Source organism: Phacochoerus africanus, chromosome 8 (assembly GCF_016906955.1).
Source record: "Phacochoerus africanus isolate WHEZ1 chromosome 8, ROS_Pafr_v1, whole genome shotgun sequence".
In the NCBI taxonomy this organism is placed as follows: Eukaryota; Metazoa; Chordata; class Mammalia; order Artiodactyla; family Suidae; genus Phacochoerus; species Phacochoerus africanus.
Window position 1 is genome coordinate 54,535,462 of NC_062551.1, and position 27,983 is coordinate 54,563,444.

Here is a 27,983-nt window from a genome sequence, read left to right on the forward strand (position 1 = left end):
CTCCTCCTTGCCCTGTGTGCATTGCTTCTAGCTGGAGACAGCTCTGCATCCCCCCAGCCCCGGATTCGCTGTGTCCCACCCCAGGATCAACCCTCTCACAGCCCCCTTGAGCCCCAGTCCCGCGGAGGCGCCCTCTGCAGCGTCAGCGTCGGCGGCCACCTGTCACCGCCAGGTGGCGCTCTTTGTAACAGCCCGGTCCACCCCAGTTCACTTTCTCCCCCCAAAAATTTCCTTTCACTTTCGATCTTTGGCTGTCACCCGCCGTGGCCCCTTCCACACCCAGCTGGGGCAAGCCTGGTGCGTGAGGAGAAATGGGCTCCGGGTCCCCGAGGGGCGGGGCCGGGGTCCCTCTCCTGAATCTGAGCGGAGAGGGTTTGGGGTCGGGCTCCTGGGTCCCTGGCCCGGGGAGGGTTCCGGCACCGGACGTCGGGGTTCTTAGAAGGGGAGATGAGGAGTTTTCACCGTAACTGGGGCTCACGCAGGAAGCCCGATAGAGTAGGAGGCGGAAACTTAGCCACATCAAGGAACCGGGGGAGGAGCGGGGAGGTGAAGGGGCGGGCGAGGAAGGGGCTGGGGTGTAGGGGTCCGAGACTCGCTCTTCTGTCCCTTCCGAGATCCGGCCACAGGCATGAGGGGCCCCCGGCCGAAATGGTAGTGCCGGCGCCAGCCTGGAGCCCAACTGTGCGTATCCCTGGGGGACAAGGTGGGGGAAAGTCGGTGTCCAGAAGGGCAGCCCAGAAGGGAAGACAAACTGGGTGAGGGAGATGGACGCGATGGGGGAGATGGACAGGGGTGGACAGAGACAGAGGAGATGGATGGGGTGGGGGAGATGGACAGAGGTGGCGGCAGATGGACCGGGGTGGGTGGACAGGGGTGGGGGAGATGGACGGGGTGGACGGAGATGGAGGAGATGGATGGGGAGAGGAGATGGACCCAAGTGGGTGGACAGGGATGGAGGAGGTGGGTGGGGTGGGGGTAGATGGACAGGAGAAGGGCAGGACACGGGGAGGTGGGTACAAATGAGGTAGATAGGACCCAGGTCGAGGGAGGAACAGGAGAGATGAGCGTGGAAGGGCAGAGGGATGGACAGAAAATCCTGGGCAGAAGTGAGCAGAGATGGAGAACGATGGGCCGGGCTGGGGAGATGAGGAGCGAGACAGACGGGGCAGAGGAGGGCGAACAGGTCAGTGGTCAGTGGCGGACAAGAGGCAGAGATACAGGGGAAGATGATTAGAAATGGGCACTCAGCAGCCAGGTGGGGCGGGGGCGGGGGGGGGCTGAAGCCTGGAGGAGGTGGCCGGCCAGGAGGCAGGGAAGGGTGCTGCAGGCGGCAGCCGAGTCCAGGGAGGGGCCCTGCATGGAGCCAACGGAACCCCTGCCCCGCCCCACCCCACCCCAGACCTCGCTGCTGCTGCTGCTGCTGCTGCTGCTGCTGAGCCCCGGCCTTCTCGGGAGCCCGGACTGCTCCTTCCCCCACAGCCCCATCTCCTCCACCTTCGCCAACACCATCCGCCAGCTGGTGAGCGTCCACGCTCCCCTTCTGAGGCCGAGCTTCTGTCTCTGGGTCTGAGCTCCCCCTGTCCAGGTCTCTGTGGTTACCTGTGCCCCCCAGTCCCTCTTTTTTGTGGGTCCACTCTCCCAACTCTGGGTTCCTGTCCCCCACCCCAGTCCCCGTTTCCCCTCCCCCATCCTTGTCCTCTTTTTTTCCGGATCCCCCCCATCCCCATAGTTCTCTTTCCTCCCGTCTGACCCCGTTTTCTCCCGCAGTCTGACTACTTGCTTCAGGATTACCCAGTCACTGTCGCCTCCAACCTGCAGGACGTGAGTCACAGATGGGAGGGACCTGGGGTGCAGGTGGGAAGCAGAGGGGCAAGATGCACCACCCCTCAGGGGGCCAGGCTGGTGCAGCCCCCTCCTCCCCCTCCCCCAGGCCTGGCCCCTTCTTCCCCCAGCCCCCACCGGTCCCAGCCCCCGGCCCCCTCTGCCCTGGGGACCCAGAGCCTGGGCCATCTCTCCCCAGGACGAGCTCTGCGGGGCGTTCTGGCGCCTGGTCCTGGCCCAGCGCTGGATGGGACAGCTCAAGACCGTGGCTGGGTCCCAGATGCAGAAGCTGCTGGAGGCTGTCAACACCGAGATAGTCTTTGTCACCTCATGTGCCCTCCAGGTCAGCCCTGAACTTGGGGAGCAAGCCAGGCAAGCATGATGCTTTCCTAGGGATTGGAAGCAAAGGTCTGCTAGGCCCTACTGGAGATTTCTTTTGACCGAGGGAGGTGGAGCTGGACCCCCAGTCCCCCTGGGGGCTGCCATGCTGGGAAGTGACATTTTGCTAAACTCTGGAGGATGGCCAGGGGTCTGGGCCCAATGCACCAATTCTAAGTTTATTTCTTCAGGCGCTGTTGAAGGGTTTTGCTAAGGAGGTTCTTTCCCTGGCAACCAGGGGAAGGAGGGGATCTAAACTCCCTCCTGATCCGGGTCTGACGGAGCCCCATTGCTAGGTGTTGCTAAGAACGCTTCCCCCTAGCAACCAGGGGGAACAGGAGTGCAAATGCTCTTTGAGACCCAGGCCTCGCCCTTGACCTGAGGTGATGCTGGGGGCGATGCGGTGGTGACGTCTCCCTCCCCTGCCCCCAGCCCCTCCCCAGCTGTCTTCGCTTCGTCCAGGCCAACATCTCCCACCTCCTGCAGGACACTTCCCAGCAGCTGGTGGCCTTGAAGCCCTGGATCACCCGCCGGAATTTCTCCCGTTGCCTGGAGCTGCAGTGTCAGCCGGGTAAAGGCTCCCAGTGCCCCTCTGCACCCCATGTCCACCTCTCACCCCTTCCTCTCAGGGTTCCCCAGAACCCACCCTGCTTCCATGGGCTGTGTGACTTTGGACAGGTCCCCTCAAGTTCATCCAGCTCTGGGCCTCAGTTTACCCATCTCTGAGAAGGGAACAACCATAGCTGCCTGTTTCTCTAAGGCAACTCTGTCCCGTAGAAACAGAATGAGAGCAGAGTGAGAGCCATACATTTGAACGTAAATGTTCTTGTAGCCAAGTGTTTTTCAGAAGTTAAGGGAGTTTCCTTGTGGCACAGAGGCTTAAGGATCTGGCATTGTCACTTCTGTGGCTCTGGTTAAAGCTGTGGCCCAGGTTCGGTCCCTGGCCAGGGAACTTCCACATGCCTTGGGCATAGCCCCCCCCAAAAAAAAAAATTAAGAAGAAAAAAGGGGAGTTCCCATCGTGGCTCAACAGTAACAAACCTGACCAGTATCCATGAGGAGGAAGATTTGCTCCCTGGCCCCACTTGGTGGGTTAAGGATCCGGCATTGCTGTGAGCTGTGGTGTAGGCCGTTGGCTATAGTGTTGATTCAACCCCTAGCCTGGGAACCTCCATATACGGTGGGGCCCTAAAAAGCCAAAAAAAAAAAAAAAATTCAGGAATTCCCGCTGTGGTACAGTGGGTTAGGAATCCAATTGCATCAGCTTGGGTTACGTGAAGGCACCGGTCTGACCCTGGGCCAAGGGCAGTAGGTTAAAGAAGGCTGCCATTGCACAGTTTCCACATAAATTGAAGCTGCAGCTTGGATTCAGTCCCTGGCCTGGGCAGTTCCCCTCGTGGCTCAGCAGTAACGAACCCAACTACTGGGTTAAGGATCCCGCATTGCTGTGAGCTGCGGTGTAGGCCATTGGTGTTGATTCAACTCCTAGCCTGGGAACCTCCATGTGCCGCGGGTGCGGCCATTTAAAAAAAAAAAAGGTAAATTCACTTTTTTTTTTAATGTTTGTTGTTTTTTAGCATATTATTGGTGGTTTTATTTTTCAAACTTTGTTTTCTTTTTTCTTTTTTTCTTGGCTGCACTCAGTTTACCCAACATATATGTGCATATTCGTTTCCTAGGGCCGCTGTAGCAAAGAACCCCAGGCGATGATTTTAAACAGCCAAAGTTTATTACTCTTGGGTCTGAAATCCAGGTGCCAGCAGGACCGGCTCCTTCTCAGGGCTGTGAGGAAAGATCTGTTCCAGGTCTTTCTCCAGGGCTGGCGGAGGGCCATTTTCCTGTTCCTAGGGCGCTCTCCCCCACAACAGATCTTCTTCTTATAAGTCATATTGGATTAGGGACTAATTAGGCATTAATAACTTCATTTTGACTTTTTCACTTTAACTTTAAAAAAAAAAAATGTTTAGGGGAGTTCCTGTTGTGGCTCAGCACTAGCAAACCTGACCAGGATCCATGACAATGCGGGTTCCATTTCTGGCCTCGCTCAGTGGGTTAAGGATCCGGCAAGGCTGTGAGCTGTGGTTCATGGCACAGATGCAGCTTGGATCCTGTGTTGCTGTGGCTGTGGTAGAGGCTGGCAGCTGCAGCTCTGATTCAAGCCCAAGCTTGGGAACCTCCGTGGGTACAGCCCTAAAAAGAAAAAGAAAAAAAAAGAAGAAGAATTTATTTTATTGAAGTTTAGTTGATCTATAGTGTTTGTTAATTTCTGCTGCACAGCCAAGTGCCTGTTATATATTCACGTGTTTTTCTTCCTGCTCTTCCCCGTGATGGTTTATCACAGGGTACTGGATGTAGTCTCCAGTGCTACACAGGAGGACCTTGTTGTTTAATCCATCCTACGTCTAACAATTTGCATATTGCTGGAAGTTTCCATTGCGGCTCAGCAGAAAAGAATCTAGCTAGCATCCATGAGGACAGAAGTTCGATCCCTGGCCTCAATCAGTGGGTTAAGGATCCAGCGTTGCCATGAGCTGTGGTATAGGTCACAGATGCAGCTCAGATCCCGAGTTGCTGGGGCTGTGGTGTAGCCCAGCGGCTATAGCTGCGATTCGTCTATATGCAGCAGGTGCGGCCCTAAAAAGACAAAAAAAAACCCTTTGCTTCTGCTAATTCCATCCCTCCCCCACCCCATCCTGCCCCCTTCGCAACCACTTGACTTCGTTTTAACTTGATAATCTCTTTGAAGACCCTGTCTCTAAATAAGTTCACATTCCCAGGTATGGGGCGTTAGGATTTTATATGAATTTTGAGGGACACAATTCAACCCCTAAAACAGTGTGTTTATGTAATTTTATCACACATGTACCGTCTTGTAACCCAGTGTGACTTTGTGTAACTTGATCCCCCCTCTTAAAACTCCCTTCCCACACCTGTGACAACCAGTAGTCTGTTCGCTGTAAAGATGTTACTGCATTAGATTTTTATAATTTTATTATTTTTCTTTTTTTCTTTTTAAATTAAATTTGGAGTTCCCATCGTGGCTCAGTGGTTAACGAATCCGACTAGGAACCATGAGGTTGCGGGTTCGATCCCTGGCCTTGCTTAGTGGGTTAAGGATCTGGTGTTGCCACGAGCTGTGGTCTAGGTCGCAGATTCGGCTCGGATCCCAAGTTGCTGTGGCTGTGGCGTAGGCTGGCAGCTACAGCTCTGATTAGACCCCTAGCCTGGGAACCTCCATATGCCACGGGAGCGGCCCAAGAAATGGCAAAAAGACCAAAAAAATAAAAAATTTAAAAAAATATTAAATTAAATTTTTTTTAGGGCCAAACCTGCAGCATATGGAAGTTCCCAGGCCAGGGATCAAATCAGAGCTGCAGCTGCTGGCCTACACCATAGCCACAGCAGCACTGGATCCTTAACCCACTGAGCAAGACCAGGGGATTGAACCCACATCCTCATGGATACTAGTTGGGTTCTTAACCTGCTGAGCCACAATGGGAACTCCTATAATTTTTTAAATAATTATTTAAATCACAGATTATACTAACTCACAATCTTTTACTTAACCCAATATATTTTAGCCCAAAATAGTACCATTTCAAAACATAGCCTTTTTTTTTTTTTCCTTATTTGGGCCACACCCACAGCATATGGAAGTTCCCAGGCTAGGGGTCAAATCAGAGCTATAGCTGCCGGCCTACACCACAGCCACACACAGCAACATGGGATCTGAGCTGTGTCTGCCACCTACACTGCAGCTCATGGTAACGCCAGATCCCCAACCCACTGAGCGAGGCCAGGGATCGAACGCACATCCTCAGGGATGCTAGGCAGATTCATTTTCATTTCCGCTGTGCCACAAGGGAACTCCAAAACATAGCCAATATTTTAAAAAATGATTAAATAAGCTATTTCACATCTTTTTTTCCCTACTACGTTGTTAAGAATCGGTGTGTAATTTTCATGGACACCCCATCTCAGTTCAGAGCAGCCAGGGTCATGTGTTTGGTCGCCGTGCGAGGCGTGTAGCTGCCACATTGGACCGGCCAGCATTAAAGTTTCGAAACAAAATAACTTTACTGGAATGTGTTGAGAGGCTATTCTCTGGGAAAACTTCACTTTTTCAGTTTATGAACGTTTTCTTCACAGCCACATATATAATCAGTTTTGTAACTGAACATGGTCTTAGGAAAAGAATGAATTACTTTTTTTGGTAGGATCCGAGTTGAAGCTGGGTGTATATATTCTGCCGATGATACCATCCCCAGTCTTTCTGTCCTTGTTGTATTTGTCTCCCCGATTTGTCTACAGATTGTCAAGTTCTGCCAGGGGTGATGAGGAATCTCCCACTCTAGGAGTTTCCATCGGGGCGCAGCGGAAATGAATCAGACTAGAAAACTTGAGGTTGCGGGTTCGCTCCCTGGCCTCGCTCATTGGGTTAAGTAAGGATCCAGCGTTGCCGTGAGCTGTGATGTAGGTCACAGATGCAGCTTGGATCTGGCGTTGCTGTGGCTGTGGTGTAGGCCAGCAGCTGTAGCTCTGATTCAGCCCCCAGCGTGGGAACCTCCTTATGGTGAGGGTGTGGCCCTTAAGAAAAAAAAGAAAGACCTCTCCCACTCTAGGCATCCCCTTGGGGCACAGCAGGTTATGGGTACTGTATTGTCACTGCAGTGGCTCCCCTTACTGAAGTAGCACGGGTTCCATCCCCAGTCCAGGAACTTCCCCAAGTGGTGGGTGCAGCCAAGAAAAAAAACAACCTTCTACTCTAATTCTGTTTTTCTCAGTTTCTCCCTGCATGTCCAGTTATGTAGTCATTTATATTTAATGTTGTCATTTATTTGCATACATTTACTCAACCAAGTTTGTTTTTGTTTTTGTTTTTGTTTTGTCTTTTTAGGGCCGCACCTGCAGCATATGGAGGTTCCCAGGCTAGCGGTCAAGTTGGAGCTGTAGCCGCCAGCCTACACCACAGCCACAGCAATGCGGGATCCGAGCTGTGTCTTTGACCTACACCACAGCTCATGGCAATACCAGATCCTTAACCCACTGAGCGAGGCCAGGGATTGAACCCACAACTTCATGGTTCCTAGTCAGATTTGTTTCCGCTGTGCCACAATGGGAACTCCTCAAGCGAGTTATATTAACCACCTCCTTGCTGCCTGGCATTGGTGACAGAGTACAGATCGAGCCCATGTCTCTGTACACAGCGGGCTGACGTGCTCATCAGGGCGACAAGAAACCTGTAAACAGATGATTAAACAGGAGAGTATCTGAGTATGTTGTGAGCCACACGGGAAGTCCAAGAGAGTATCTGAGTATGAAGGAGGGGCACACAGGCAAATTAAAACAGGGTGATGGAACCATGGTCTGAGGGGGTTGCCTGGAAAGTCACTGCAAGTTGCAAGCAAGGGAACAGCCAGGGAGTTCCCCGGTGGGCAAGTGGTTAGGATTCCACACTTTCACTGCTATGACCCAGGTTCAATCCCTGGTCTGGGAACTGGGATCCCACATCAAGCTGCTGCAGGCCACTGCCAAACAGAAAAAAAAGGCCGGGGGGGAATAGCCAATGTAAAAGCCCTGAGGCAGAAACCTGCCTACTGTGCCAGGAATGGGGAGGTGGCCCCAGTGACTGAGGCCACATAAGTGAGGGGGAGAAGATGGAGGTGAGGGAACAGATTGATGGGACCTGGTGAGCCATCATTACCTCACACGTTATATCTTTTATGTTTAATGATCTGTTGTTCATTCACTCAAATATTTATGTAAATCAAACTATTGTAACTGTATTTAGTGAGCACTGAGTGGTAGGTTCTGGTGACAAGACAGATAACTTCCTGTCGCCTTTGTGGAGGTCACAGACAATTGGGGGAAGGCAATGGATCAATGCATCAGCACTAGATACGTATTTATCCAATGATAAAATCCAATGCGACCTCCCTACATGCCAGATAGTCTTCTAAGCGTTTTCTGTATTTTCACTCATTTAATCTTTGTGACCGTGTGTGTCCTTAAACTAATCGCCCCGGAAGCAATGATATTCTGCTGTGCAGCACAGGGAGCCATATGCAGTCACTTGTGATAGCACATGATAGCACCTGAGAAAAAGAAAGTGGATATATGATGAAAAGCGAAAAAACAAAAACAAGAAAGTATATATGCATGGCTGGGTCACTTTGCTGTACAGCAGAAGTTGACAGACTGTTGTAAATCAACTATAATAAAAAAATTGTAAGTAAAAAATGAAAAATAATCACCCCCTGGAGTTCCTGTTGTGGCACAGTGGTTAACGAACCCGACTAGGAACCATGAGGTTGCGGGTTCGATCCCTGGCCTCGCTCAGTGGGCTAAGGATCCGGCGTTGCCATGAGTTGTGATGTAGGTCACAGACACGGCTCAGATCCCACGTTGTTGTGGCTCTGGAGTAGGTGGGTGGCTACAGCTCTGATTAGACCCCTAGCCTGGGAACCTCCATATGCCGTGGGAGCGGACCTAGAAAAGGCAAAAAGACAAAAAAAAAAATCACCCCAATTTTACAGATGAGGAGCCTGAGGCCCAGAGAGGTGAGGAGCCCAGCCAGGGCCACACAGCCAGCCCCAGGCAGGCCGTTTTTGTCCTTGCCTGGCCAGACCCTTCCCCTCAGTCATCCAGCCCCCTCTCTCCCACAGACCCCTCCACCCTGCTGCCCCCAAGGAGTCCTGGGGCCTTGGAGGCCACATCCCTGCCGGCACCTCAGGCCTCTCTTCTGCTCCTCTTGCTCCTGCTGCTGCTGCCTGCCGCCCTCCTGCTGCTGGCCACTGCCTGGTGCCTGCGCCGGAGGAGGAGGAGACGGAGGATGCCCTGCCCCGGGGAGCGGGTGAGCCATCGGGGTGGGTAGAGCTGAAGGGGTGGCAGAGGCAGGGGCCGCGGGGGCCGCAGGTGCCCTGCCCCTCCGGTCCCCAAGAGGCACTGCCCCTGAGGCTCATGGAGCGCTATTGCCCCACCGAACTGAAGACCCTCGATTTGGTGGGAGGTGTGGGGGGCACGGGAGGGCTGTAGGCAGGGAACGCGTGGGTCAGCTCCAGATGCGAGAAGTCCCCTCTGGGGCCATGGAGAGGGACAGGCTGAAACAGACAGACTGGACGCCAAAGAGGAGGCTACGTCCAGAGAGAAAGGGCGAGGCCTGAGCCAGGGCCACGGGGATGGAGAGGAGGGGCCTGGCAGATTCAGGGCTCAGGGAGCTGGAGGGATGGGGCTGGAGACTGCCAGGCCTGGGGCAGTGGTGCCCGAAGACCCTGGGTCAGGCCCAGCCGGGAGCCTGGGGGGAGGAGGGAGATTAGGGGAAGACACAGAGCTCGCCAGGGTCCCGTGGGCAGGATCTGCCCCTCCCAGAGTGGGGGGAGAGATTTGGGTGCTGGAGTCCACAAGCCAGGAGAGAGTGGACCCCTCTGTAAAGCCCTCCAGGTGTGAAAAAGCTCAGGGTGTTCTAGAAGCTTCGCCCAGCTGGAGATGGATGGGGGTGGGAGATGGAAAAAGAGCACAGAAACATCTAGGCATCAGAGGCGAGGTGAGGAGCTGGGGCTCACTGCCCAGGACAGCAGCAAGCCCAGGAGGTGAACCTGGGAACTAGAGTGGGGGCAGGAGGCAGGAGGTGCCCCAGGGAGGAAGGAGCGGAGGGGCCCGTGGGTTCCTGATGGGCCCAGAGGGATCTAACAAGAAACATTTGTGGGAGTTCCCACTGTGGTTCAGTGGGTTAAGAACCCAACTAGTATCCATGAGGACGCAGGTTCAATCCGTGGCCTCATTCAATGGGTTAAGGATCCAGCATTGCCATGAGCTGTGGTGTAGGTGGCAGATGTGGTTCGGATCCTGCATTGCTGTGGCTGTGGTATAGGCTGATTGCTGTAGTTCTGATTGGACCCCTAGCCTGGGAATTTTCATGCTGCAGGCGAAGCTTTAAAAGACAAACAAACAAACAAACAAATACTTTGGGGCACATTGAGTGTCCCAGTGCCTCAGGCCTTTTACTGGAGCTTTCTAAAAACGAACTCACTTAATTGAAAAGCTGGTGCCATTATTATGCCCATTTCACAGAGGCTAAAACCAAGGCCCAGAGAGTAAGTAAATCCTTTGCCAAAAGTCACAGAACTCGTGGCCAAGGTTTGACTCTGGGCCTTCTGATTCCAGCATCGGTGCCTTGTCACTCTTCTGCCTCAGCTTCCTTACCCTACAAAAGACTCTCAAAATAATCCTACCATGGAAGTGAAGTGAAGTCACCAGAAATAGAACACAAGTCACGGATGTAGGATTCCATGGCACGTGGATGTTCCTGGGCCCAGGATGAAACCTGCGCCACAGCAGCCACCTGAGCCACTGCTGTGACACCAGTGGATCCTTCGCCTGCTGCACCGCAAGAGAACTTCCCACCCATATGATTTATTTATTTATTTTTTCCTTTTAAGGCCTTGCCTTCAGCATATGGAAGTTCCCAGGCTAGGGGTCCAATCAGAGCTGCTGGCCTAACCACAGCCACGGCAACGCCAGATCTTAACCCACTGAGCATGGCCAGAGATCAAACTCACATCTTCATGGATACTAGTCGGGTTCTTAACCCACTGCACCACAACAGGAGCTCCTCCACACGTGTGACTTTCGATTTTCTAGTAGCCACATCTTTTTAAAAGTAAAAATAAAGTTTTCTTTATTTTTTTGGCTGCACCCGTGGCATGCAGAAATTCCTGGGCCAGGGATTGAACTGGCACCACAGCAGTGACAGCCCCAGACCCTTAACCCAATGCGCCACGCACAAGGGAATTTTTGTTTGTTTGTTTTTGAGGTGTCCCCAGCATTCACATGAGGCCAGTACCATGGCCGTACTGGAGAGCACAGAACTAAAATGCTTCCACCATTGCAGAGAGTCCTCTTGGACAAGGCTGCCCCAACACACAGTGAGAGCTCACTGTGAATGGAGCTGTTTGGGGCCCCGAGTCTGTGCTGAGCCCTAAGCATGGGCCTTCTTCTCCTCTGACCGTGGAGCCTCAGACAGCCCACGAGTCATCTACCATCCCGTTTTACAGAGGAAGACGCGGAGGCCCAGAGAGAGGAGTCACCTGCCAGAGGACACAGAGCCGGAAGTTGGAGGAAATCAGTTAGAGACTGGTCCCTTCCTTGGCCACGCTGCCCCTGTCACTGTCTCCCCAGGATGGAGGCAACGCCAGCACCCGGCCCCGGCCCCACCTTACCCCCTCTGTACAAAGCCCTTAGCCCCAGGAAACTGTATATAAATCATTCTTTTCTGCCAGCTCTAGCCTGGCCTGTCTGTGAGGGGACAGGGTGTGGATGGCGCATTTTGGGTTTGGGTGTTGGGTTGGGGTGTTGGTTTTGCAGTTAAGGCAACGTTTCATTCAGGACCTACTTTCTGAGGTTCCTGGGGGCCCAGAGGTTGGGACCAGCCCTCTCAGGGTTCCTGGTCCCTGGAGAAGACAGGGACACAGAGGTCCCTGAGTACAGGATTACACACGCTCTAATGGAAGCGGTATAGGCAACTGTGGGAGCCCAGAGAAGGGACCTGAGCCAGCCTGAGCTATCATGGAGGCTCTCTGGAGCAAAGAACTCAGGCCGCATCTTAGAAGGTGGGGTGGAGGGGAGGCCATCCCAGCCGAGTGGCACAGCCAAAGCAAAAGCTTTGTCCAGAGAGTCCGAAGCTCCTTGTGGGGCACTCAGGCATCCAGAAGTCATGCCTTCAAACATGAGACCTCATCGGGAAGATTAGCTCCATCTGCTTGACACAAGGGGACGCTGAGGCCCAGACACGGCCAGGGATTTGGGCAGGTCGCAAGGAAGCCAAACAGGCACCGGAATCCAGATCTCTAAGCCTAGACTGAGAGCTGCCACCACGCGCCCAGCAGCCAGTCATTGCTTTAGGGAGTAACTGCCTCCCTCCTCCCGCCTTCCCGGCGCTCGCCTCCAGTCCTAGGCCCGCCCCGCTCTCTGCAAACCCCGCGGGCAGCTCGCGCGAGGATTGCTAGCCCCTCAGAAATACCGGGGCGGAGGCTGGAGGGCCCCGCCCCAGCAGGGCCGCTCCCTACCCCAATGCGATCTCTCCCGGTATAGCCGTGGCCGCCCAGGTCGGATGGGAACGACACTGATTGGTCAGCCAGAAGAAGACCCGCCTTCCAGTGGGGCCTTTCTGCGCACGCGCTCGACACTCTGGCCAATGAAAAGACGGGAAACGGCCTTTGTTGCGTCACTTCTTCCGCCCCTGTTTCAAGGGATAAGAAACCCTGCGCCAAGAGTTCCTTCTTTCCCAGGCAGCTGCCGAAGATGGCGGAGGGGCAGGTATAGGCTCCGCGCGGGCTGGGGCGGCGTGGGGTCGGGGTCGTGCAGGTCGGGCCGAGGTTGGACCTCTTTTCCCCGCAAGTGTGCTGTGGAAGGAACTTAGGATCGATAGCTGACCAAAACAGAAAGCCATTAGGGTAAGAGGAGTCCAAAACGGGTATTTAAGATGGCTTTTGCGTTCTGGGCTGGCCAGGATGCGGCGTCGTTTTTCCCTTGAGGAGCCGTGTTAGGGCCTTCAGCACAAGAAAGGATACTTAAAAACTAGGTCTCGTTTACCTTGCTCTTGGCCCAAGTAGACCCTTGTGTCCCCAGCGCTGGGGAAGCACGCGGAAGGCCACCCCGCGGCCTCGGGTCGACGAGCAGCAGAGGATTGGCCAAAATGGAGGGTACTTCGGCCCAGCCCGAGCTGTGGGTTGCTTCGGCCTCCTGGGTTCTTCTCCAACTGTGGGTATTCTGGCAGGAAATCTTTTGCAGTGGATCGAGAAAACTGCCTACAGGGCATGCGGGAGCCAACTGGTTTTTGTCCAGTTGATGGAATCCTGCTGGTGCTGAGGACTGGGATGGAATGTTCTACCGCTTTCCACATCTTTTGCCCTTAAGCACCTGGAGGCCCTCAAGGAAGGCAGCAGCAGCCGTGCTCTGACTGCCTGAGTTCTTTGTGTGACTTCTTAGATAATAAAAGGAGGATGGTTCTGGAGGGGGTCTGCACGTGATGGGTCTATGGTTAGGGAGGGAAAACCAATTGGAGCCAGGCATATGATAGGGTTCTCAGAACATGCGTCCCGGCCTTTACGGTGTCTGGCACAGCTTGCGTTATGTTTTGTGTAATTCGTTTAATTTATCGCAGTGTTCCTGAGGCTGGTATTGGAGATTCGGAGGGTTCTGATTGATCAAAGTCACATTGGCAGGGAGTCTGGCTTTAGCGTCGGTAGCCTTTTACGCTGCTTTTCAACAATCCCAACTTGTATAGCAAGCACCTGATACGGGGACTTTGACTCTTGACAAGCCAAGAATTAAGCAGTTGACCAGTTCACGCTCGGAGACGCAGGGCCAGCGTGGGTTTTTGTCTCGCATCACCCACCCTGAACCTTGGTTTTCTTCGCTTTGACAGTCATGCTGGCAACCCTTTGAGATAGGGACGGGATGGGATTCTGTCAAGATTTTACAGCTTGCATCCAGGTCCCACGTTCTCCCTGGATGCTCAGCGTGGCCATGGTTGGTTCGCATTGTAGTTCCTTCTCTTACCATCAAACGTAATCTGAGCGCAGAAATTCCTGCCAATTGAGTAAGCTGGGAGGGAAACTCTTTGGTATCTTAGCTCACTCACCAGGATCCTGAGTTAGTTGTTGACCTTCTTGGCCTCATCTGTAAAGGGAGCCTTGGGTCCTAGTTCTTGGGTCTCATGCCAGCTTAGCAGGCACCCTGGGAAGCAGGTGAAATGAACACGTAGGAAGGAATGATGGAGGTGGGGGTGTCAAGGCAGGCTGTGGGCACCTCTGAGCCCTCTCATCCTATCTCCAGCAGGTGCTGGTGCTCGATGGCCGAGGCCATCTCCTGGGCCGCCTGGCGGCCATCGTGGCCAAGCAGGTACTTCTGGGTAAGTCTGCCCTTGGCCCACAGCTCCCCTGGATCCGAGCTCCAAGGTCAGTGATGAGCAACAATCACCATCTTTCGTTTGAGTCTCAAGACCATGAGATCAATCCCATGCACCGCTCTGAGACCTGCCAGCCTCCTCCCCTCCCGGGTTGGGGGCTCTGCGTTCAGACATTTTTCTGTGGGTCCAACGGATTGAACGTTCTGCCGAGTAGTGCTCTGTGACTTGGCAGGAGACTTCCCCGCCTGCCCTGTGCACTGTGGCCAGTTTCAGGCAGGAAGGGGTCTCCTTTCTTTCAGGGTCCTGGGTAACAGGTGGATCCTTAACCTTTCCCCTCCTTGACGCCTGGTTTTCCATTCACTCTAGGCCGGAAGGTGGTGGTTGTGCGCTGCGAGGGCATCAACATTTCTGGCAATTTTTACAGAAACAAACGTAAGTTAGGGCCTGCGAAGAGGGCTGGAGAGGGTTGGGCTGTGGGCTTCTCAGGCTTCACTGGCTCCAAAAGTAGTCCCGTTGGCAGTTGATGATCCGAACAGGCCCGGTACTAATGGTTGTGCCCTGGGGGGACTTGGCGTTCGGCTGCAACTTAGACACGCTACTCTCTGACAGTGAAGTACCTGGCCTTCCTCCGCAAGCGCATGAATACCAACCCGTCCCGAGGCCCCTACCACTTCCGAGCCCCCAGCCGCATCTTCTGGCGGACGGTGCGAGGTGAGCTGGGCCTGGGGGGGGGGGGGGGCGGGGCGACAGGGCAGGTGGCCAGTGATGACTTTCCCACTTGTGTTTGAGCTTCTGGCCATGATATGACTTGGACATGCACTACCATCTGAGGCCACCCGCCTGCCTGCCTGCCCACCTCACTGCGGCGGGGTCCTCACACAGCCCGCTGAGCAGGCCCGCTGTCCTCTGCCCCCAGGCATGCTGCCCCACAAGACCAAGCGAGGGCAGGCCGCCCTGGACCGTCTCAAGGTGTTCGATGGGATCCCGCCACCCTATGACAAGGTGAGCGAGGCCCAGCTCCCGCAGCAGCAGCAGCAGCCGTGGCTCCGGCGTCCGTGATGTTCCGCGATTACCTACATTGTTTGATCCTCGTGAAAACAGCACTGGCTGAGACGCCCGCCCTCGCCAGCCTTCCTCCCTGTCTGTCCCTCACGCCAGGTCCCTTAAGCCCCTCTCCTTCTCTAACAGAAAAAGCGCATGGTGGTGCCTGCCGCCCTCAAGGTGGTGCGTCTGAAGCCTACGCGGAAGGTGAGTTCTTTGGTCCTGCTGAGTGACAGCTTGGGCACCTGGGTGTCCTGTGGGGTGTGCCCGCCAGGGCCTAAGACTGGCAGATGATGGCTTTTTCTCACGATGGTCTGCGGATGCCACGGTGCCGATACTGCCTATGGCTCAGCTGATGCCAGGAGGAGTGGGGAGCCCTGGGGCGTTGAGCTGAGGCCTGTCCCCAGTCCCTCCCTGGTTATCCTGATCTACAGCTTTGCTTTCCCCTTCCCCTCCCCTCAGTTTGCCTACCTGGGACGCCTGGCTCATGAGGTTGGCTGGAAGTACCAGGCAGTTACAGCCACCCTGGAGGAGAAGAGGAAGGAGAAGGCCAAGATCCATTACCGCGAGAAGAAGCAGCTCATGGTGAGGGCGCGGGGCTGGAGCAGGAGAGGTGTCACGTTCCCAGCAGGATTAGGCAGCTAGAAAAAGTGGGCTCTGTGCCCTTGGAAGGCTCTGCCCACCACCAGTGGGGTGGGAGGCTCTGGAAAGTGAGATTGGGCTCTGGGGGTTGGGGTTGTCCCAGGGAGCAGCTGCTGACGGCTGTCATTCGCTCCACAGAGGCTGCGGAAGCAGGCGGAAAAGAACGTAGAGAAGAAGATCGACAGGTTCACAGAGGTCCTCAAGACCCATGGATTCCTAGTCTGAGCACAATAAAATTGACTGTTTATTCTTCATGCGTCGCCTGGCCTGCCCTTCCTCCATCGCCACCCTAGGATGCGGGGGACCTCCAGGGGCCACGGGCAGCCTGGAGCTTAGGAGCCTGGGTGTAGCAAAGGGGCCTTGTTTACTGCTGGTCGAGAAAGGCCTTTCTAGAAGTACAGGGCCGAGGGCTGTGCAGGTGCAGTGTTGTTGGCAGGAGTGAACCAAGAGGAAGGGCCTCCACTTGTGCCCAGGGCATCTGTTAAACCTTCTAGCGGGCGGATACCATACTCTGCAGCTGTTAGGGGGTGAGAGGCTCCCTGGCCGGGCAGTGTGAGTCGGGGGCTCTTGCACAAAGGTGCCGTGGAAACAGGTGCAGCCAAGGGGTCACAGGGCATCTCCCCCATACGTTGTGATCCCAAACTAATAAATTACTTTTGAAGAACTTCGGCGTCTTTGCAGTGTGTGTCTGCTGTGGAGGCAGGCCCCAGGGAGCAAAGCCCTTGGCAGGGAGGGAAAGGCGGAAGAATGAAACTGGCTGTGCTCTTCCCACGGATGGGGGATTAGAACCTGCCCTCCCTGGAAGGTGGTCTTGGCAGAGACGTTCCTTGCCAAGGAGTTTGACTGGCCTGCGGGATTGGTATTTCTCAGAAATGGCCTGCGTGGCTGGCCTCTTGTGGCCCAACTTGCATCCACTTGTCTCCCCAATTCAGCTGCAAAGTATGATGTTGCCAACCTTCCAGACCAGTCCCTCCTAGGCCATGGCCTCTTCAGGTTTTGTGCTGGGCTGTGAGGAAACCTGCACAGGAGACACTCGAAGGCCTGTTGGGCATTAGAGAAAGTGGTGTTTCTGAAGTTCTGGTGCTTCGTGAGAATGAGACATGGCCTGTTGGATCTGCCTGGGCAAGGGTTAGAGGGCACACAGCCCCTGACACCTTTCAACACTTGCCCATGTGACTCCCAACCCCATTTCACTTAGGTGTCGGCCTTGAGAGGATGACAGGTCCAGCTTGACCGAGGCCCGTTGAAACAGGTGGGCAGTACTTGGTAGTTGAGTATAATTTTATTGTATGTATTTTACTGTAGATCACAAAACAGGTTATAATACAACTTCCATCTAACAAAGTTGCTGTTCTGTTCATGTCCGGAATATCCGAAAGACCCCGTTGGATTGCATTTCATAAGCAGCTGGTGTCCCTACTCTTCATGGACCCCCCACTTTCCAGTGGAGCTGCCTCCAGAAATGACAGAAAAACCAGTTTTAACTCCTAGGGTTGTTTTATTTTGGGGGGATTTTTATTTTGCAGCACCCATTGCCTATGGCCTGGGATCAAACCCCCACAGCAGGGAAGCATCAGCTGCTTATCCCTTAAAAATAAATTTGGTTTGAAAGTACAAAACTTTTTAACACTTCCCACTCATTCATCCAGTGAAAATGAATCTGTCTAGTATCCACAAAGACATGGGTTCGATCCCTGGCCTTAGTGGGTTAAGGATCTTCTGTTGCAGTAGGCTGTGGTGTAGGCTGGTGGCTGTAGCTCTAATTCTACCCCTAGCCTGGGAACCTCTATGTGCGCAGGTGCGGCCCTAAAGAAAAAAGTGCTCTTAGAGAAGGCAAGGTGCATAATGTGTATTCGTTGTACGCCTTATATATATATGTACACACACATTATATAGTATATGTATCTATTATATATACATAATAGTGTTTTACATTGTAATGACTTCAGAAATCTAAATGCTACAAACTTGCAAAAAAATCACTTGTGGTTGAATTGTTTACATTGCTTTTACACCTAACAGCTTTGTGCATTCTGAATGATACACGATTTTGGCCACACCCACGGCATATGGAAGTTCCCAGGCCAGGGATCAAACCTGCGCCACAGCAGTGACCTAAGCTGCTGCGGTGACAATGCACAATCCTTAACCCACTGCGCCACCACCACAAGAGAACTCCCCTCAAAGATAAAATGATTAAAGCTGTCATCATAGGAGTTCCCGTTGTGGCCCAGGGGAAACACTCCCAACTAGGAACCATGAGGTTATGGGTTTGAGGCCTGGCCTCGCTCAGCCGGTTAAGGATCCGTCGTTGCCCTGAGATGTGTATGTAGGTTGCAGACGTGGCTCGGATCTGGTGGATCCGGCATCGCTGTGGCTGTGGTGCAGGCCAGCAGCTACAGCTCCGATTTGACCCCTAGCCTGGGAACCTCCATATCCCACGGGCGCGGCCCTAAAAAGGACAAAACACACACACAAAGGATGTAACTGTCATTGCTTCAGAACCTCTGGGGGGACTTTTCATTTTCATAGCAGGTTCTAAAGCCCCTGTCTTTCCTGCAGTGACCTTATAGTAGCTTTATAATCTATATTTTGGTCACACTAGCAGTCATGGGGAAGAGTTCCCAGGCCAGAGGTCAAGCCCACACCATAGCAGTGACTCCTTAACCGGCTGAGCCACCGGGGAACTCCCCACAATTTATTTTTTTAATAAAAAGTAGGTTCTGGAGTTCCCATCATGGTGGGCAGAAACAAATCCAACTAGGAACCATACGGTTTCGGGTTCGATCCCTGGCATAACTCAGTGGGTTAAGGATCGGGCATGGCCATGAGCTGTGGTGTAGGTTACAGATGCGGCTTAGACCTGGTGTTGCTGCGGCTGTGTTGTAGGCTGGCAGCTGTGGCTCCGATTCAATCCCTAGCCTGGGAACCTCCATAAACCTCAGGTGTGGCCCTAAAAAGCAAGCAAGAAAGAGTAGGTTCTGGAGTTTCTCATGACTTGGAAAGTTTTTATATTTATTTTAAAAACTAAAAACAATAGGGCCTGGAGTAGCACGCCCTGTGGACTCTAGCACGTCCACAGGGCGTGCTAGAGTCAGTACAAAAATTAATTTTGAAAAAAGCCTGGAAGGAAATGCATGACACGGCCCTGGTTAACACACCTCCAGGTGGTGAGATTAGGTGAGGCCAGGGATTGAACCTGAACCTCATGGTTCCTAGTCGGATTCGTTTCGATGCACCACGACAGGAACTCCGTGTCTGGTTTTTTAAATGCTCAGTATTTTGCTGCAGCTCCAATTTGACCACTAGCCTAGGACCCTCTATATGCCGCTGGTGCAGCCCTAAAAAAATAAAAAAGACCAAAAAAAAAAAAAAGACATTCGGAGTTCCCGTTGTGGCGCAGTGGTTAACGAATCCGACTAGGAACCATGAGGTTGCGGGTTCGGTCCCTGCCCTTGCTCAGTGGGTTAATGATCCGGCATTGCCGTGAGCTGTGGTGTAGGTTGCAGACGCGGCTCGGATCCTGCGTTGCTGTGGCTCTGGCGTAGGCCGGTGGCTGCAGCTCCGATTCGACCCCTGGCCTGGGAACCTCCATATGCCGTGGGAGCGGCCCAAGAAATAGCAACAACAACAACAACAACAACAAAAATAAAATTAAAAAAAAAAAAAAAGACATTCAAAAGAGTTCCCTGGTGGCCTAGCAGTTAAAGATTTGGCATTGTCACTGCTGTGATGTGGGCTTGATCCTGTTCATTGAGGGGGTAACCAAAAAAGTAACAGGGAACAGGGAGACAAGCAAATAAAACTTAGGCAAATTTTGAAAACACCATTCAAGGAGTTCCCATTGTGGCGCAGCGGAAACAAATCCGACTAGGAACCATGAGGTGCGGGTTCGATCCCTGGCCTCGCTCAGTGGGTTAAGGATCCGGTGTTGCTGTGAGCTGTGGTGTAGGTTGTAGACACAGCTTGGATCCAGTGTTGCTGTGGCTGTGGTGTAGGCCAGCAGCTACACCTCCAATTTGACCCCTAGCCTGGGAACCTCCATATGCTGTGGGTGCAGCCCTAAAAAAAACCAAAAAAAACCATGATTCACCAAAGAATATACACCAATGCCAGGGTGCACATGAGAAGTTACTCAACATCATTCTCCATTGGAGAGTGCAAATGACATCTCTGTGCATAACCTTAATCTTTCTTGTAGGACAAATACAGAGAATCAGAATCTCGGGGCCAGCAGAAGGATTGTTTCCAAAGCTCCAGTTCCAAGCAAAGTGCCCATCAGCCGTGTGCAGACCCACCAGCCCCAGGTCAGTCAGCCTCATCCCCTGGGCTCTAGTCACCCTGGGAGACCCTGGCCCAAGAGTGGGGCACCGGGGAAGGTCTTGTATTAAAAGCCGTTTCTGGGGAGTTTCCATCGTGGTTCAGGGGAAATGAATCCGACTAGGAACCATGAGGTTGCAGGTTCGATCCCTGGCCTTGCTCAGTGGGTTAACGATCCGGCATGGCTGTGAGCTGTGGTGTAGGTCGCAGACGCGGCTCAGATCCTGCGTTGCTATGGCTTGTGGCGTAGGCCGGTGGCTACAGCTCCGATTCGACCCCTAGCCTGGGAACCTCCATATGCTGCAGGAGCAGCCCAAGAAATGGCAAAAAGACAAAAAATAAATAAAAAATAAAAAAAGTCAGTGTGGTGCACTGAAAACAGCCTTAAGGTAATATTGAAATTGAATAAAAGTAAAAGGGGGAAAAAATCGGTGTAATACAGGAAGGAAAGGAGAGAGTTAATTTAGAAAAGGAAGGCCATGGGTATCAAGGGGGGTGTGTGTGTCTGTGTGTGGGTGATTAGTCAGTCCAATGATGCAGAAAGCATTGCCTACTGTGGGCTGTGATCAAAAATGTTTAGAAGCTAAGGACCTACACAGCCCCAAATTGTCCTAACCCCTTCATAATGAAGCAGTGTTTCTTTGCCTTGCTTTTGTCTTATCAAAATTTCACCAGCTCCTCTGAGCAATTTGCAAAATACCGAGCTTTTAAAAAATCAGACAGGAAATCTCACCACCTGGAGGTGTGTTAACCACCAGGGCCTTGTCATACATTTCCTTCCAGGCTTTTTTCGAAGTTAACTTTTGTACGGACTCTAGCACGCCTTGTGGACAGCAACTCCAGGTCCTGCTTTTTTGGTTTGTTTTTAAAATCCATATTATAAAACCTTTCCAAGACATTAAAAACTCCAGAACCTAATTTTTCTTCAAAAAATAAATTGTAGGGAGTTCCCTGGTGGCTCAGCCAGTTAAGGAGTCACTACTGTGGTGTGGGTTTGACCCCTGGCCTGGGAACTCTTCCTCATAACTGCCAGTGTGGCCAAAAAATAAATTGTAAAGCTACTATAAGGTCACTGCAGGGAAGATAGGGGCTTTAGAACCTGCTATGAAAATGAAAAGTCCCCCCAGAGGTTCTGAAACAATGACAATGACAGCTTTAATCATTTTATCTTTGAGGGGAGTTCTCTTGTGGTGGTGGCGCAGTGGGTTAAGGATTGTGCATTGTCACCGCAGCAGCTTAGGTCACTGCTGTGGCGCAGGTTTGATCCCTGGCCTGGGAACTTCCATATGCCGTGGGTGTGGCCAAAATCGTGTATCATTCAGAATGCACAAAGCTGTTAGGTGTAAAAGCAATGTAAACAATTCAACCACAAGTGATTTTTTTGCAAGTTTGTAGCATTTAGATTTCTGAAGTCATTACAATGTAAAAGACAATATATATACATATTTTATATATATAATGTATACACATTATGCACCTGGCTTTCTGTGTCTATAAGAGCATTTTTTTTTTTTTGTCTTTTTAGGGCCTAGCTGCTGGCCTCTGCCACACCCACAGCGATGCCAGATATGAGCCGTGTCTTTGACCCACACTACAGTTCACAGCAATGTTGGATCCTTAACCCACTGAGCTGGGCCAGGGATGGAACTCCAGCCCTCAAGGGTACTAGTTGGTTTCGTTTCTGCTGAGCCACGACGGGAACTCCCTATTTTAAATATTTACATTGAAGAAGTTAACTTCTTTTTTTTTGTTGTTTCTTAGGGCTGCACCTGCAGCACATGGACGTTCCCAGGCTAGGGGTGGAATAGGAGCTGCAGTTGCCAGCCTACACCACAGCCACAGTGATGCGGGATCCAAGCCACATCTATACCACAGCTCACGGCAACACCAGATCCTTAACTGACTGAGAGGCCGGAGATCGAAGGAACCCACATCCTCGTGGATCCTAGTCAGGTTCATTACCACTAAGCCACAATGGGAACTTCCAAAAAGTTAACTTCAAAAATATATATATGTTTTAAATTTTTTATCTTTTTTTTTTCTGGCCACACCTATGGGATATGGAAGTTCCCAGGCCAGGGAGATACACCACAGCAACAGCAACACCGGGTTCTTAACCCTCTGTGCTGGGCTGGGGATCAAACAGGTGCCTCAAGAGAGACAAGCCGGATCATTAACCCACACGCCACAGTGAGAACTCCAAGAAGCTAACTTTTTACTTAAATATTTACATAGTATTTGCTTAAATCTTTACTTAAGTCTTGATACTGAAGAAATCAACTTTTATTTTTTAAAAAGAAATTGCATTTAAAACACCCGCAACAATATACTGTTACAGGATTTACTTTATTTGTCTTTTCATTCTTGGCGCTCCTATAGGCATATGTGGGCCAGGGACCACATCCAAGGCGAAATCACAACCTAAGCCGCAACTGTGGCAACGCTGGATCCCTAACCCAGAAGATCCCATTGGCTCACAGCAGAAACTCCCAGGATTTATTATGAAATGATTAATTCACAGCAGTTTGGACCAGGAAAAAAACACGTTTAAGTCATATATGCCTTGATTATGAGCTCAACGTATTGGCAAAAGCCTCAATTTGAGGTCTTTGGTGAATGTGAAGCATAGCTCTAGAGTTAGGGGAAAATTTAACCAAGACTTAACTAAGGAAAGAGGCATAAAACACCAATCTGTGCCAAGCTCTGACACCTGAAACCTTTTTATTTATTTATGTATTGTCTTTTTGGGCTGCACCCACAGCATATGGAAGTTCCCAGGGTAGGGGGTGAATTGGGGCTGTAGCTGCTGGCCTGCACATCTCATGACAATGTGGGCTCTTTAACCCATTGAGCGAGGCCAGGGATCTTTAACCCCAGTCCTCATGGATACCAGTCAGGTTTGTTACCACTGAGCCGCGACAGACACTCCTGGCTTTTGAAATCCTGCAACAAGGTCCAGGTCAGTGGACAGCTATCAAGGTTGGTTTTCTTTCTTTCTTTTTTTTTTCTTTTTTAATATATGCACTCTATTCTTTTTTGTTTTGTTTTTTCTTTTCGTTTTTTTCAAAGTTGGCTCGAGACCCTGGGTTGTTGCTGTCACTGCCCAGCAGGGGGCTGGTATGCAACAGGTGCTCCTGAAGCTTGAATATGTACAGGGAGTTCCCTGGCGGGTCAGCAGGTTAAGGTTTCAGCATTGCCACTGCTATGGCTCAGGTTTGATCCCTGGCCCGGGAAGTTCTGCAAGCCTTGGCACGGCCATAAATTAATTTATAATAAGAATATTTATTTAATTAATTACTAAGACTTGAGGTTTCCTTCTTTAAAGGCAGGTGATTAAGAACAATGGATCAACCAAGTTGCCATGAACTGTGGTGTAGGTTGCAGACACGGCTCAGATCTCATGTTGCTGTGGCCGTGCTGTAGGCCAGAGGCTATAGCTCCCATACAACCCCTAGGCTGGGAACCTCCATATGCCACAGGTACGGCCCTAAAAAGACAAAAAAAAAAAAGGAAGGCAACTCTGGATCCAGACTGCCCAGGTTAAATTCCTACCTCTGCCACTCATTTTCTGTGAAACCTGGAGCAATTGTGCCTCAATTTCCCCACCTGCAAAATGGTAATAAACCCACCCTTAGAGTGTTAGCACAATGCCGGGCACATGGGACTTGCTCTTAGTTGCTTCCTAACAACTTATAAGTCAGTATTCAATCATAGATCTGCACTGACCAACACAATAGATTCTGGCCTCAAGTGGCTACCTAAATTTAAACCTAATGCGGAGTTCCCCATCTTGGTGCAGCAGGAACAAATCCGACTAGGAACCATGAGGTTGTGGGTTCCATCCCTGGACTCACTCAGTGGGTTAAGGATCTGGTGTTGCTGTGGCTGTGGTGTAGGCCGGCAGCTGCAGCTCCGACTGGACCCCTAGCCTGGGAACCTCCATGTGCTCTGGGAGTAGCCCTAACAAAGCAAAAACAATAAAAAAGAAAAACAAATTCTATAGAGTTCCCGTCGTGGCTCAGTGGTTAACGAATCAGACTAGGAACCATGAGGTTGCTTGTTCGATCCCTGGCCTCGCTCAGTCGGTTAAGGATCCCGCGCTGCCGTGAGTTGTGGTGTAGGTTGCAGATGCGGCTCGGATTCCGCGTTGCTGTGGCTGTGGTGTAGGCCGGCGGCTACAGCTCCAATTAGACCCCTAACCTGGGAACCTCCATATGCCACAGGTACGGCCCTAGAAAATTAGAAAAAGAAAAAAAATCTAATAAAAGTAAAGTTAATATTCAGGTCCTCAGTCTCACACGCCCCACTTCAAGCTCCAGTGGCTGCCCACATTGGATAGCGCAGTTACAGAACATTTCCAGCATAGCGAAAAGTTACTATCGGACAGCGCTGTTACAGCAATTGGCAAAAAGTCATCCCATTTTTATTTGATTTTTATTTTCATTCAACCATTGTCCGGAGAATGAAATCGCTCACAGAAGCATTAAACCTCATTAAACTGAAAGCCCCACGGGTAGTGTCCACCACTCACAAAGATGGCGGCGCGGCAGCCCATGCAGGCTCCTATGATCTTCCGGTCTCCCGCCCCGCAAAAAGATGGCCGCCACCACAGCCCATTTGAACTCTGCGCGAACAGAAACACAAGGTTCCCCCCCAACCCACGTGATCCCATTGCCTTTAGAAACGGGACCACCGCCTCCTAACAACTCTCGCGATAACATAGGCAGGCTCAAAGCTGGCCACGCCTTCCAAGTGCCTTAGTACGCCTGCGCGCAAAGATGGCCTAAGATTCTCGCGATGTGGTGTCGGCTTCTTCCCGCCTCGCTGCCCTTCGTGGCCCGGTCAGCGTGCGTGTAGTCTCCGAATAGCGTGCTTAGGTACGGCTGTCCGTCAATCCAAGCCGCGCTAAGGCACCGCCCCAAGCCGTGTTATCCCGCCCCCTCTTTCGTCACTTCCTCTCTGGCCCCTGTGCAGTCGATAAGGAAACCCGGACGACGCCGCGGCTTTCTTTTTTTCTAGCGGCCGGGAAGATGGCGGATATTCAGGTGCGGGCTCGGGGCTGACATCGACCCTGCGCGGGCGGCCCCGGGCTTCAGAGGCCGTTCGAGGAGAGCGGGACTACGCGCGCTATTTAGGGGTTCATTCCGGAAATCCTCCATTTCCCAGGAATTAGTTCAGGCAAACTAGGCGCGTGTCTGGGCGTTAATCTTGATTAGTGCCTCTTATGTTTTGCCAACTCCGCATTTGGTATTTAATGAAGGCCCAAGTTCCTTAAAACTCAAGGTTTACAGGGTGTTTTAATGGGAGCCTTGGGCCGTGGGGTTAATATTGTGAGACCTAAGTTCTAAAGGCTATTCCAGGGAGCCCTTCGTTTTGGCATCTAAATTCTGAAACCGCATGTATTAGATAAGGAGTGAGTCGTGGGTGGGTGTTTTTTGTGTTTTCGTGAATAATTTTTGCTCAAAGGTGTCTAGAGGGGGGATTATCTTTGGGTTTTAAGGGGTGAATTTTGCGGGCGGGGGGAGGTGTTTTAGACCAAAAATGGCGAAGTAGCCTCGGGTTCAGAGTGGAGTCTGAATTAGAAGTAAATTTGAATGAGTGTCTTGGAAGATAATTCTGGGGCCTTGGGCCTTGGAGGCCGGCGTTTGGGAATAAATGCCGGAGAGGATGGGACCAGGGGGATTTTGCAGAGCTTTCTAGGCCAAGTTACTACCTGCTCCCGGCTTACCTGCCTTGTTCTCTTCGGTAGACCGAGCGTGCCTACCAAAAGCAGCCGACCATCTTTCAAAATAAGAAGAGGGTCCTGCTTGGCGAAACTGGCAAGGAGAAGCTCCCGCGATACTACAAGAACATCGGCCTGGGCTTCAAGACACCAAAGGAGGTATGGGCCGCCTCAGAAGAAAGAGGGAGCCTCCTGTGTCCTGGCACGTGTGCCCCAACTGAACTGCCCCGCCCACATCTGAGTGGCGGCTGCTAGAGCTGCTGGGAGTTGCAGTGTGTGTCCAAGGGGGGACCACACCCCCTAGTGTGGTGGAGAAGTACTGTTCCAGGCTCACGAGTCTTCTTTCTCCCTTCAGGCCATCGAGGGCACTTATATTGACAAGAAATGCCCTTTTACTGGTAATGTCTCCATCCGAGGGCGGATCCTGTCTGGTGAGTGAGGACCCCCTGGGTCCTGGGGGAGGGGGGGCGGCGGGAGGCGGGTCACCGGCTCCTGGTCCCTGGGGGTACTGGCAGGTGATGTCTAGTAACTTCACGATGGTCTTCAGAGGGCCACCACGGGCACTGCTGAGAAAGCTGCTATGCACAGCTGATGCCAGAAGCAGGGCTTCTTGGGAACCTGCCCTGCGGCCCCGATGCCCCCCAAGGGGCCTGACTCGGGCTCTGCCCCGCCCCCTCCCCAGGCGTGGTGACCAAGATGAAGATGCAGCGGACCATCGTCATCCGCCGAGACTATCTCCACTACATCCGAAAGTACAACCGCTTCGAGAAGCGCCACAAGAACATGTCCGTGCACCTCTCCCCCTGCTTCAGGTGAGCGCCGTGGCCCCCAGGGTGGCCGCCCTCCCGGGCCCAGGAGAAGGTAGGCTGCTCAGGGGTCTGGGGGACACGGGGGACCCCCCCCCTGCGCCCCAGCTGCCACGTGGAGGGGGTGGGCAGCTGGGGGGTGGGTGGGAGGGGAGGCTGTAAGCCAGCCATGGTCCCCAGAAGCTTCCAGTTCTCTGCAAAAGGGAGATGATAGATGGAGGGCTTCCATCCCTGGAGCTGTTGAAGCGCTGTTTGCGTGGCCTCGAGTTTTCGGTTCCTTGCACGTGATTTGCCCTCTGGAGATGATGCTGGGGACAGATGGGACTGGAGAGAGGAGCTTGGTGCCCTTGGAGGAGCCAAAGCCTGAGAGGCCTCTGCTCGGGGCAGGTTCCCGCCCTGTCCTCCCGGTCCATCTCCCCCACTCCCCCCCACCCCGTGACACGGCCCCGCTCACCTCCTCAGGGACGTCCAGATCGGCGACATTGTCACAGTGGGCGAGTGTCGGCCCCTGAGCAAGACCGTGCGCTTCAATGTGCTCAAGGTCACCAAGGCTGCTGGCACCAAGAAGCAGTTCCAGAAGTTCTGAGACCGCACCCTGTCCACTGCCCTGAACCAAATAAAGCTATTTTCCCAGCTGCGGGTCAGGCTCCAGTATCTGCCCCGCCAGAGGGCAGTGGGGGGGTTGACATGAGCGCGGGGGTTCTTTGCATTCTCCATTCTCCGGGGTAGGAAGAGGGGACTGGACACCAGGTCCTGCCTCCTGCCCCCTCCTCTGGGTGACGACAAAACATGGATCTTGACACTGTCTCCTCTGGTCTTTTGGTCCTTGTCACCTTTTGGTGTCAGTGAAAAGGCCTTCCACCTGGTGCCCCCCCGCCCAGTCTCTGGGGAGGAAGTGAGTGAGGGTGGAGGTTCCTGGGTTCTCCAGCCTCTGTGGGGAGGGGGAGGAAGAAGTAGGGGCCCTCTGAGGGATGGGGAGGTAAGTTCACGGCTGCCCGGTTGTGAGCTTTGAAGGTCTTTTCTTCAACCTGCAACTGGACTGTTTCCTGATGGGCCTGAGTGGGCAGGAAGCCAGATGCCCACCTTGCCCCCCTGCAAGCCCCACCACCCACCCCTCCTGAGTGAGCTTCCTGTTGGCAGCTTAGCAGACTCTGGGGCAAGGTCACTGCTTGGGGCCCTGGAGGTAGCTGAGTTCTAGGTCTGGAATGGTGAAGACCTTTGCCTGGAAAGCCATGTAAGGAAGCTGCCCGTGAGGGCAAGCTCAGCCAAGAGGCCACCTGGGAAGCCAACTCCGTGCGGGCTCGCAGGCTGCTCAGCAGTGGCCGCAGTCCCTGGGGTGGGGAGA

General features: G+C 52.7%; 3 protein-coding genes and 5 non-coding genes across 16 annotated transcripts; all 8 read left to right on the forward strand.

Annotated features, from left to right (window-relative positions):
• The first annotated feature begins 20 nt into the window (after nucleotides 1-20).
• On the forward strand, nucleotides 21-11,476 carry FLT3LG (fms related receptor tyrosine kinase 3 ligand). Of its 7 annotated transcripts, none has more exons than XM_047790050.1 (8): nucleotides 39-297; nucleotides 615-681; nucleotides 1,400-1,519; nucleotides 1,768-1,821; nucleotides 2,021-2,164; nucleotides 2,686-2,770; nucleotides 8,865-9,052; nucleotides 11,253-11,476. In XM_047790050.1, exons 2-8 carry the CDS (start codon nucleotides 649-651, stop codon nucleotides 11,457-11,459), a joined length of 831 nt encoding a protein of 276 aa, XP_047646006.1. In that variant the 5' UTR covers nucleotides 39-297; nucleotides 615-648; the 3' UTR covers nucleotides 11,460-11,476. The 7 variants fall into 7 exon arrangements, with proteins under 7 accessions (XP_047646004.1, XP_047646003.1, XP_047646006.1 ...); XM_047790049.1 differs by having other exon boundaries at nucleotides 42-297; nucleotides 2,632-2,770; XM_047790048.1 differs by lacking the exon at nucleotides 11,253-11,476 and adding an exon at nucleotides 10,363-10,552 and having other exon boundaries at nucleotides 21-681; nucleotides 2,632-2,770.
• Nucleotides 11,477-12,425: 949 nt separating this feature from the next.
• RPL13A (ribosomal protein L13a) lies at nucleotides 12,426-16,044 on the forward strand. 3 transcript variants are annotated; one of them, XM_047790057.1, is made up of 8 exons: nucleotides 12,426-12,513; nucleotides 14,038-14,110; nucleotides 14,474-14,539; nucleotides 14,717-14,818; nucleotides 15,024-15,109; nucleotides 15,296-15,355; nucleotides 15,611-15,733; nucleotides 15,929-16,044. In XM_047790057.1, exons 1-8 carry the CDS (start codon nucleotides 12,499-12,501, stop codon nucleotides 16,013-16,015), a joined length of 612 nt encoding a protein of 203 aa, XP_047646013.1. In that variant the 5' UTR covers nucleotides 12,426-12,498; the 3' UTR covers nucleotides 16,016-16,044. The 3 variants fall into 3 exon arrangements, with proteins under 3 accessions (XP_047646013.1, XP_047646011.1, XP_047646014.1); XM_047790055.1 differs by having other exon boundaries at nucleotides 12,431-12,513; nucleotides 14,035-14,110; XM_047790058.1 differs by lacking the exon at nucleotides 12,426-12,513 and adding an exon at nucleotides 12,549-12,650 and having other exon boundaries at nucleotides 14,035-14,110.
• On the forward strand, nucleotides 14,154-14,237 carry LOC125134775 (small nucleolar RNA Z195/SNORD33/SNORD32 family). Its single transcript, XR_007136776.1, has one exon. It is a non-coding gene; the product is annotated as a small nucleolar RNA Z195/SNORD33/SNORD32 family (small nucleolar RNA).
• Nucleotides 14,863-14,943, forward strand: LOC125134776 (small nucleolar RNA Z195/SNORD33/SNORD32 family). Its single transcript, XR_007136777.1, has one exon. It is a non-coding gene; the product is annotated as a small nucleolar RNA Z195/SNORD33/SNORD32 family (small nucleolar RNA).
• On the forward strand, nucleotides 15,156-15,225 carry LOC125134777 (small nucleolar RNA SNORD34). Its single transcript, XR_007136778.1, has one exon. It is a non-coding gene; the product is annotated as a small nucleolar RNA SNORD34 (small nucleolar RNA).
• Nucleotides 15,434-15,513, forward strand: LOC125134791 (small nucleolar RNA SNORD35). Its single transcript, XR_007136790.1, has one exon. It is a non-coding gene; the product is annotated as a small nucleolar RNA SNORD35 (small nucleolar RNA).
• Nucleotides 16,045-24,871: 8,827 nt separating the features above from the next.
• On the forward strand, nucleotides 24,872-27,271 carry RPS11 (ribosomal protein S11). The gene is made up of 5 exons (XM_047790070.1): nucleotides 24,872-25,155; nucleotides 25,860-25,991; nucleotides 26,188-26,263; nucleotides 26,515-26,644; nucleotides 27,101-27,271. Exons 1-5 carry the CDS (start codon nucleotides 25,141-25,143, stop codon nucleotides 27,222-27,224), a joined length of 477 nt encoding a protein of 158 aa, XP_047646026.1. The 5' UTR covers nucleotides 24,872-25,140; the 3' UTR covers nucleotides 27,225-27,271.
• On the forward strand, nucleotides 26,343-26,433 carry LOC125134790 (small nucleolar RNA SNORD35). The gene has a single exon (XR_007136789.1). It is a non-coding gene; the product is annotated as a small nucleolar RNA SNORD35 (small nucleolar RNA).
• Nucleotides 27,272-27,983: the final 712 nt, after the last annotated feature.

What these genes read in the sequence shown, in the direction of transcription:
- FLT3LG (XM_047790046.1), top strand. Translation starts at nt 448, where the DNA reads ATGAGGAGTTTTCACCGTAACTGGGGCTCACGCAGGAAGCCCGATAGA. An exon ending in TCACCTCATGTGCCCTCCAG is followed by an intron (nt 2,165 to 2,631) that starts GTCAGCCCTGAA and finishes CCCTGCCCCCAG; the next exon opens with CCCCTCCCCAGCTGTCTTCG. An exon ending in TGCCCTGCCCCGGGGAGCGG is followed by an intron (nt 9,053 to 11,252) that starts GTGAGCCATCGG and finishes CCCGTTTTACAG; the next exon opens with AGGAAGACGCGGAGGCCCAG.
- RPS11 (XM_047790070.1), top strand. An exon ending in CCGAGGGCGGATCCTGTCTG is followed by an intron (nt 26,264 to 26,514) that starts GTGAGTGAGGAC and finishes CCCCCTCCCCAG; the next exon opens with GCGTGGTGACCAAGATGAAG. An exon ending in CACCTCTCCCCCTGCTTCAG is followed by an intron (nt 26,645 to 27,100) that starts GTGAGCGCCGTG and finishes TCACCTCCTCAG; the next exon opens with GGACGTCCAGATCGGCGACA.
- RPL13A (XM_047790055.1), top strand. An exon ending in TCCCGCCACCCTATGACAAG is followed by an intron (nt 15,110 to 15,295) that starts GTGAGCGAGGCC and finishes CTTCTCTAACAG; the next exon opens with AAAAAGCGCATGGTGGTGCC. An exon ending in GCGAGAAGAAGCAGCTCATG is followed by an intron (nt 15,734 to 15,928) that starts GTGAGGGCGCGG and finishes TTCGCTCCACAG; the next exon opens with AGGCTGCGGAAGCAGGCGGA.